At 36.4% G+C, this 10,224-nt stretch overlaps 1 protein-coding gene across 1 annotated transcript in view; it reads left to right on the top strand.

Annotated features, from left to right (window-relative positions):
* The window catches only part of rl (Mitogen-activated protein kinase rl), a 39,062-nt gene extending 30,424 nt beyond the window's left edge, over nt 1-8,638 (top strand). The window contains exons 6-8 of the mRNA XM_070131452.1: nt 1,577-1,744; nt 4,006-4,194; nt 4,427-8,638. Of these exons, the coding sequence (XP_069987553.1) occupies nt 1,577-1,744; nt 4,006-4,194; nt 4,427-4,564 (495 nt within the window). The 3' untranslated portion in view covers nt 4,565-8,638. The remainder of the gene's footprint in view (nt 1-1,576; nt 1,745-4,005; nt 4,195-4,426) is intronic.
* The last annotated feature ends 1,586 nt before the right edge of the window (nt 8,639-10,224 follow it).

Below are 10,224 nucleotides of genomic sequence, written 5' to 3'. Positions count from 1 at the left end.
TTTGAGGAACTGTGGGGATCTGTGGCAGAGACAAAATTTGTGAATTGTTTTATTTTTGAAAATTAGGAATGTGCCTATTTTGTTTTAGTTTGGGTTGACTCCTTTATATGACTATTTGGATATTGCTTCTCTGTATAACCCTTCATGTTATGATTAGATGTAGAATAGGAACACATGGAGAGGGATAACAACAATGTGAGAATTTTGTTTTGATAACCTTTTAGAATTTTTTTATTTGTGTGTTTGTTGTTCGTAAATTAGTGTTTGGGAGGGGGTTTGGATTATGATTGTTTATTCATAAGTGAAATTTGAATTGTCTTGGTTTATTTGAACATTTTATATGCATATTATTGGAAGTTTTTTAAGCTTTTAAGGGATACCAAAGTGTAATTTCTTGAGCCAAAGAAATTGGTAGTGGATAGTGTAGCCAGAAAATTATAAATATTTTTCAACAGTTGAGCATAATTAAGGGATCTGGAGGAAAGCAGTGTTTTAACGCTTTCATGATGGATGACATCTCATTTTGGCATAGCAAAATATCCTAGATGCTGGGCAGTGCCTAATCATGTCTTGAGTGAATATTCTGAGAATCGGAATGAGGGTTCGTTTTCTTGACTATAGGCTGGAAAATCGCCCATTCATGGACTACACTCACTTATGTACCTTGGCTTCACCAAACTTTACTAAAAATTTTACTTGTAAAAGAGTCAATATAAATTCTATAAGTGCATGCACACAAATATACATACATGCATGCATATGATACATACATACTTACAAGCATTCATACATACTTACATGCATTCGTACATACTTACATGCATTCGTACATACTTACATGTATTCGTACATACATGCATTCATACATACATGCATGCATTCATACATGCACACATGCATGTTTTCATACATACATACATACATATGTACATGCATGCATTCATATATACATATCTATAGGCTAAACATACATGCATAAATACATATCAGTGGTGTAGGGTGATGGATGAGGGTCATCCGTGTTTTCATAAGCTGTAACTGGTTGTCAAAAAGACGGAGAATTAATTTTTGGGGTGGCATGGTCAGGATGAGGCAGAGGGCAAAAGTGATTCAGAAATGCTGTGCAGCTTCTTGTATGCTCTCTCTTTTCTGCCAGTTTAGGGAAGGGGTAAGCAGGGTTGGCTAGCTATGATATATAAACGTGGTGAGGTATTGCTCCATAACACAAACAGTTTCACTAAAAAAATGACTACAAAAATTTAAGGGATTAGTATGATTTTAAGTATCTTTATTAGTATCACTAATAATACAAAATTTGGCTCATTAATAGCATGAAATATTGCTAAAGCAAGAAGAATATTTTTCACACCTACACTCGATAGTATATGTAAATGTGCAGGTTCACAGTGGAGTGTGCATACGTGCATTCTCCAGGTTAAGCCTTTTGATTTCAGAAAATGGCATCTAACATGAGTTCATTGGCTAACAAGCTGATTAACAAGAATGACCATTGCCCCATCATACTTTCCGTTTTACACCTTTAATAACCACTATCTCTCTTTCTCTCTCTCGGCAGGGCTACACAAAGTCTATTGACATCTGGTCGGTAGGATGTATCCTAGCAGAAATGTTATCCAACCGTCCACTGTTCCCGGGCAAGCATTACCTGGACCAGCTCAACCACATCCTGGGTATCCTTGGTTCTCCATGCCAAGAAGACCTGGATTGTATCATCAATGAGAAGGTAAGATTGGGGTGGCTAGAAGTGGATTGTTTAGCATAGATTTCCTTTTTTATTTACTCTTGGTTAGTGAGGGATTATGGATGACTGAAAAAATGGAATTGATATTGTTGTGTTGGCCTTTATTAGCTGGTGGAAGTGCATATAGACTGTCTTAATGGACAAGTTTTTGGTCTGATGATTTGTGTCAGTTGGGGGTTGATGATTTAGTACTGAATGATATGGTAGAATTGGAAGCTGGTTATCTGTATGGGAGTTGCAGCCTTCCAGAGTGGGACAAGAACTCTGGAACAAACCACTGGAACATTTAATCCATTGTGTGAACATAGTGGGTTAGATGCACTGTCTTTGATAATGAGTTGATTTAACCCTGTTACTGCAGATACAAAGTACCAAGATGGGACTGGAATAGTGTCTGTAGGCAGGTGGTGAAGTAATCTAGAATCTCCTTTTGGTTTTTGCCTGTATGATCTTTTGTATACAGTGTAATGCTACAAAATATTGGATACAGTTATATAAGAATTGATATGAAGAGTGTTCATTGCAACAAATGTAGAAAATGGTAAGAATGAGAATGAGAGTTTTCACAGCACATGAGATGTATTTAACCGGTTTCAGTAGCATCATCAGACGTATATGCATCACCAAGGTTACAAAACACGAGTTCTATAACTTGTTGCTCTTTACCGGCAAAACTATGGCTGCGGCCTTGGAAAATTTGAAGCTGCCCAATGCAATGCATACATTCTCCTCTGTTGTAATGTTTGCAGTATCCATCCCCCCCCCTCCCCTGTTTGTGCAATCCTTTATATATCACTTTTGCCTCTACCTGGCTAGATATCCAGCTTCATCAAAGTATATCACCATGGCATTGGAAGATCTTTGGTGATGGATGTAGACTAAGTGTTCAAGGATCCTCGTGGGAAAACCATGTCTTTTTTCACTCGACTAAGATTTATTGCATGTGCTGCAGGAAATACAGTATACAGTGCAGTCTGTGTTATTTGTGGGCAGCTTCCTGTCTTATATTAAATATTATATCTTTTCACTGGGTGTACTGACATTTTTTATTGGGTCAAAGAGCTTAGGAATGCGACAGAGGGAGTTATCTAGGCTATGATATAGGTACATAAATGAGAAAACTACCAAATGACTGTGAGAGCCTACCTCGGGTTATTTCTTGGGAGGGGCAAGGGCATAAGGGCCAACATGTAAACTACATATACAGGAAGTTGGCATCAGGTACACTTGTATGGACTTCAGTTTGTTGCAAACATTTATACAGCATTTGATAATGACATTGTGCATAGATATTAGGTCCTTTATGTCCAGAGAACACTTTTATGCCAATTTCAGAAAAAACAAAATCACAAGGATAAGTGAGGATATATTTTGTAATTTTTTTTTGCACATTTACACATGAAATACACTTTCCATTGAGACTCCCTGGTAATAAGCTGTAGCTTGTAAAGGAGTACAAAGTACTGTTTAAAGATAAAAAGTATAAATAATGATAATATTAATTCATTTTGGCTCTAACTGTCGGTAATGTCCAGTAGTGTTCATTTCCAGTGATGTCCAACACCATGGTGGCATGTGTAAATAAAGCTGGATATTTAACGGACTGGAAGTGTGCAAAAATGAACCATGTAGGCCCTATTGATCACACCTATTTTCCCCATTTCCTGAAATAGGGGAAAAATAGTTTTTTTCTTACCATTAACCCCCATGATCTGAACGATGTTATGGTCCTGTCATGGAAAAATCTGGGTCGAGGGCCGGGTGATGCCAACTTGTCATGAGTGAAGGCCATGGTGATGGAAAAGACTCGCCACGAGCAAATCAAAAGACTAATATGGTCATTGGAAAATGGCAAAAAGAATCTATCCAAAATTCAAGGTAAAGAGGAAAGGGTGAGAAAAGTATTACTAACACTAACTGGCTCCGCGGGATTAACCACTTTTGGAACCATCTATGTGTAAAGATGATTAATAGACAGAGAAACACATCTGACAAGGCATGTATTTTCATCATCCCAGCAACATTGGGTTAAAACTATGAAGTACAGGAATTAATTTTTAGGTATTTGTTGGAATTATTCCAATTGAAATTGAATGAAATTAGATCTTAATTGTAAAAAAAAAAAAAAAGAGAGAACTTTAGGAAGTAGGTTAAGGAACACCTACAGATATTACTTGTGTCATAAATGGATTAACGTTCTTGCTCTTGATTCTGTTGTGAAATTAATTTTTGTCCATTTTCAGGCTAGAAGTTATCTCCAGTCTCTACCAAACAAGCCAAAGGTGCCATGGACAAAGCTGTACCCCAATGCTGACCCCAAAGCCTTGGATTTGTTGGACAAAATGCTGACCTTCAATCCTCACAAGCGCATCACGGTGGAGGAGGCTCTAGCACACCCCTACTTAGAGCAGTATTATGATCCAGCTGATGAGGTTTGTACTTTGCGGCTTGGCCTTTTGAGAGCCTGGTGTGAACAAAAAGATTAGGATGGATTGAAAAGATTAGTAGAACATTGAGGCCTGAAGAACTTTGCAAATTAAATAAAGTAAATCCTCCCTATTTCAGCTGTTGTTCATATTGGATAAACAACAACTGGCAATTATTAGTACTATTTGTGTAGCAATTTTTCGTATGTGTGATTGACTATGTATCTTTTTCTTTCAGCCTGTAGCTGAAGAGCCATTTAAATTTGAGATGGAACTTGATGACCTGCCAAAGGAAAAGCTCAAGGAATTAATTTTTGAAGAAACTGTACTCTTTAAGCAGAGGCTTGCAACAGAACAGGCTATGCAGCAGAACTGAATACAAAGACATGACTTAGCATTATTACAAGAGACGAAGGGTACGTTCTAGAGGAGACCTACTGATTGGTGGCATTCATCTTTGGAATACTACATGGAATCGTTCAATAATCCCAAAAGGGAGATCACCTGTCTACAGAATAAGTGTATGTGATAAAGTGCTTTATCTTAAAAATCAGTTGGAAAAAATGTATAGGAATAAGACTTAAAACACAGGAGTATGTGAAGGATATTAACAAATTTTCTAGCACCAAAAAATATATAAATAAATAATTAAATGAATAAAATTAAAAAGTAGAAGAAAGAAATATGTCTTGGATGAAGTGCCTCTTCTAAGTGAGTTATCAGGCAAAATGTGCAAAACTGATAAAGTGTCTCGTCTAGGAAGTGTGCCTGCAGAGAGCCCTCTTTCTATCCTTTGTGACGGGAAATGCTCTTTGATGATTGAATGATTGCTGGGAACTTACCAGTTGATGGCTGAAAAATGTGTGGTCTTGAGGAAGGGTGCTTCCATGATGCTAGTGATGCATTTCAGTCTTGTGGCACCTCACTCTCAACCTTCGTTTCATTTGGACAATACTGGCTTTCTGGCTAGAGATTCATTGCTCTTAGGAAGCAGGTGACTGATTGTTCGCAAGCAAATGTACACGTTTGGTTGCTCTTCAGTTATACCAGCTCGGCATGTTTCTGTATTGCTAAAAATTCAAACTCCTGGTGGCTGGTGGTTTACTGTTCAAAGGAAAAAAAAAAAAAAAAAAAAAAAAGAGAGAGAGAGAGAAAAAAGGTAAAAAAGAGAAGCATTACTCTTAAAGCGGTGATTCTCTTCCTGTTGGAATGCTGCTAAGTAATTGGGTTTTCTTCCGTTGGAAAATTTTCTTGCTAATGTTTTGATGTTGTTTGTCTTGGGGGCATGTCACAATAGGGAAGTTATATATCAAAAAGTGTATTTGTGATGGAATTTCAGAGTTGTGTATCACATATGGTAGCATTACGTTTTTTTGTAGCGGTCTACAATTTGTTTTGCTGTAATTGTTTTACACACTGATTGAACGGCTAGTGGAAAGCTCTCCATACTCCTTAGGATTCGTTAGTTTGTATTATTGTGTTGGTTGACTGTTACCCTGTATTCCTAGGAAGTTAGTGGGAGGCTACCAATGGGTGACCCATTTCTCACAGGACATGAGTGGACCATTAATTTAAGGAGTTGGTGGATTATTATCCTTGGGTCATAAAACCATTAATTCTGGGAGCAGGCAATATAATTTACAGGCTGTTGATGAACCATTATTTCTTGTATATCCTTAGCAATTTATAAATTTTTCACTTGCCAAGAAATTCCCTGCCCTTTACCACTGCTCCTTTCCATTTATCTATGCAGTAGTTCACTCTCTGTATTCTGCATTAGCCTAAATACTTTGAGAGCTGTTTCATATACCAAAATCTGGCATGTGAATAAATCTGCTAGTAGCTAGTAATAAATGTTGGAGGAGGATTCACTACAGGAGAATTTTTCTGTTTACTTTTGTTTTATTTTTGAATTGGTAATTATGGATTGGCTATGAAAGCCAGAATCAACATTTATATATTGGAAACCTCTGGTACCCTTTTAGGATGAAGTGCTGAGGATGTCACACATTCATGTTTTTTATAAGTACTTGTAGAACTTTTTAGAGTTGACTTAAGGAATATGGGAAAAAAATTAACTGAAGTGCTGGTGATAAGGTTCATTTGAGTATGGCTTTGATGAAGGAGTGGAGAGAATACAGACGTTGATGCCTTACATGATGAGGTCCCAGGAATTTTGCAACAAGCATATCACTTCCCACTATTGTCGGGAGGGGTCCAAGAGTGACGAGCGAGCAGTGGGAGGCATCCTACTCGGTCGCCCGTACTCAAGACAGCAGAATTCATCCCTGCTTTTTGCATTTATAGTTTTAACATTGAGATTAATCTATACACCTCAAATTATTCTTGTATCTTCTGAAGTCGTTTTGAAATATTTGTGAATTATGTGTATTCTGTTTTTAAAAGTATCCCCCTTTTTGAACTTCCATTTATATATTTCCCCCCCCCCCCCCCCCACCACCATTTTTCTTTTCTTTTTTATGGAATATACAAGTTAAATGTTATATTACAATTAAGCATGACATCTCTGAAAACTCTAATGATATCTCTTGATGTACGGTGTAAATCTTGGTCTGTTTGTTAATAACCAATTTGCAGAACTGAATACAATCCATGAATGTTGGAAATCAGACCTCCAGGAATTCTGTTGAAAGGTAGACAGCAGAGGCCATTTGAGATCTGTAGGAGGCATTAGTTACTGTCTATTGATACTGGTATTCTAGCTCATAGACAGTTGTGGTAAATGTATCTGTGTGTGTGTGTATGTCATATTATTTGTATCACATTGTTCCCTCACATTGGGGTGATCCATTAATTAGGTCAGTGCTGGATTTTTCATCATTGCTATCACAATATTAGTAACATGTTCAAAAGGTGCGATGTTGAACTTCTAACAGATGCCCGCAGTTTGCCGAGTTCTTTCCTTAAACTTGTAAGATATTTTTATGGTTAGACTCATGAATTGTATTGTAAAACAGAGTGACTTCAAGGTAGAAGATTCAGGATTCAGGATGCTTTCCAGTAAAAAAAAAAGAAAAGAAAGAAAAAAAGCCCATAGTGAATTTCAGTAATAGTTGGAAACTATTCTCCGTTATTGAGATTATGAATATAATATATATATATTTTGTCACACCTGTTTTCATAGTGTGACCATTTTGCTAATATGAGAAGCACCTCTGAGCCCTTCCACTGGTATTCAGCATGACATAATTTTAGGATCACCTTGTATAATGTTTACAGTGTGTTGCTGTGGAAGAGCACATTTCTTGTAGAATATTCCCCCTGTCAACTTATGAATAAGAAGTAATGCTTGGGAGGGAATGTTGGAGGTAAAGTAAAGACCAAAAATCTCTTGAATACTCTTTCTGTAAATGAAGATCAATGAAACAGTTGTTAGACTGTGCCAATGTATTGCTAGCATAGTAGCATGGGTCTGTATGATACTGCATCATCATGAGAGTAAGAAAATTGACAATCTCTTGCTAGCTTGGGCATTATATGTTCAACTAGTATTGTTTGTGAGAAGGAATATAAACTTTGATTAAACTATTTAAAAACAAGTTCAAAAAAGAAATTAGGCAGATCAGTTTTTTTCTCTTTATTTATGAAATATGTCACTACTGCAAAACCAAAATATATTAAAGTACAAAATGATAAAGAAGAATCATATTTTGTTTCCCAAGTCACCCTTCTTATTGAGGATTACATACACAGCGATGAGTTTGTCTTCTTGTCTTACATTGCATGGGAGTAAAGAACTGCTAGCCTGTGTTTGAGAGGTGGAGAGCAGACTAATATGCTGATCTGCCAAGGCACCGTCACCTTTCTTGGAAAAAATGAAAATATACGTAGAATTGTATGCAGAAAACGATGACATTGCAATACCACTGGAACATGAGGAAGTTCACGAATATTTATATCTGCTTGCTTTTTTATTGATTTTGATTAATATTACAATTGATGTTCCTCATTGTTACAGAGGATATGGTTACTTTTTTTGTGATGATGAACATTAGTTTTATAAACATTTATCATGCTTTTTCAGGCATTGTTGGTACTGATATATATACACCTCTTCCTTTTTTATATATAAAGAAGTCTATTGTTTAAATATTATGCATCCAGATTTTTTTGTTTTGCATCTGACTCGTGGTCTTTAAGAATTTGAGCATGGGAGGCAGCTAACACTGTCTTGGCATGTATTTCAGTTTGACATGCAAAATTGTTATGTGTTCCAGCTTAGTTAAAACAAAAAGAGCTTTGTCTAAGACCAGCAAAATGTAATACAGAGTTCAGATATGTCTTAGCATGGCAATTTTTATTTTTTTTATTTATTTTTTTGAACTAAGTCAGCAAAGGGAATGTAAGACCTATATTGTGCTCAAACCGGTAAATTTAGTCGCCAAAAATGTAATCCAAGTGATCATAGATTAAAGAACCTTCTTCAATAGCAAGATTTTTCAATCATCAGAACAAGAATATCAAGCATGTCATGGAAGTGTGATTTCCAAAGACAGAGCAACTACAGTAATCCCATGTTCGTGGTGTAAAAAAAACAAAAAAAACCTTGTGCAATAGTGCTTATGTGATGCTGTGACCGTCAGCCTTATGGGTAGTGTCGAAGAGCTCATACTTTTATCTGTTGTTATGCAAGTAGAGGATCAACAGATTCCCAGTTGAAGGCCTGTGGACAGTTCCTTCAATACATTTTTTAACCTTGGAGAGTAGGAGACATTCTGGTTGACTCGTTTCCCATCTTTTCTAGAGCAAATGATTCGTGCTCAAGGTTCTCATACAAATGCCAGGATGTCATGCCCACTTTGAATTCATAGCATAGACAATAATAAGTTTTGACAATGATGTAAAAGAAGGAAATAAAGAAGCCATGTTCTTTTCTTGGCAGTTGTCTAAGAACTCTTGTGCCTCACTAAGTGAAATGGACTTCTACCACCCCCTAATCTTAGTAATATAGTAGGTATTCTCAGACTTTCCACCAGTTTAATGCTAATGTGAGATGTTAGGTCAGACTTGCTACATTTAGATATGACCATGTTGATCCTGTAAGTATCTGTGATTTCTTAAGAGTTGGCAAATGTGTTTGTACAATCTATAATGTCTTTTTGTGTAAAATTGTACGATATTGTACATGTGTATCTTGTTTAGGAGAATTTGTTTCATATTGCTAAAAGAAAAAAAAAAAAAGAGTATACTATATATATGTCTCACTTAGTATGCTGTTATACTAAAGTCCCACTTGAGTAGAAATCAGTATCACATCTAAAGAGAAAGGAGAGGAAGAGAGAGAGAGAAAAAAATCAAGTATCAAGGCTTTTGTAGGATACAAGATCAGCACAAGAGCCTGTTAGGTGGGGCTTTGGTCAAAGTAACTCCTCCTACATATGATGTTAAAAGATATTCTTAGAAGTCTTATTCAGGATTTCAAAAAATAGGTAACGTGTTTTCATTGCCTCCATGGTCATTCGGAATGGAGTAAATTTATATTATGTGAGGCACTATGGCATTGTCACCTAACAGCACAGTGATTCTGGTTACTATAGTGGATGTCATCACTTGTGGGGTAGGTAGCAAGAATAATTGCGTGTAGCATTCGGTTACCATCAGAAGAAACTCGTTTCAGCTGTGGATGGTCCTGAAACCAAATTCAGTGAACCACCGTAAATAATGTGTATAAAAAAAAGAAAAAAGTCCAGTATTGGTAAGATTGCTATTCTATTAGATGCAAGAAGGAAAGGTTGAATACAAAGATTAACATCTAGTCGTAAATGCTGTTAAATTTTGTTCAGCTGCCTGCCCATAGTGATGTTCTCTATGCCATATCCTTAAATGAGTTGGTAGATTGTCCTTTTTGTGAATTTTTTCCTTTTTCTTTTTTTTAAGTGTATTGAATGATGTTGATTACAGCATTTACCAGTTCATTTCTTTATGGAATTGTTATGAATAAGTTTATTTTGCAAACGGATCTCAACAGGTGAAGGTTACGAGACATCTTATATGTTGACCTGTCATTATGAGCCT

The sequence above is a fragment of the Penaeus vannamei genome, chromosome 16, assembly GCF_042767895.1.
Source record: "Penaeus vannamei isolate JL-2024 chromosome 16, ASM4276789v1, whole genome shotgun sequence".
NCBI classification, from domain to species: Eukaryota; Metazoa; Arthropoda; class Malacostraca; order Decapoda; family Penaeidae; genus Penaeus; species Penaeus vannamei.
Note: the sequence above shows the minus strand (reverse complement) of the source record. Positions and strands in the feature narration are given on the sequence as shown.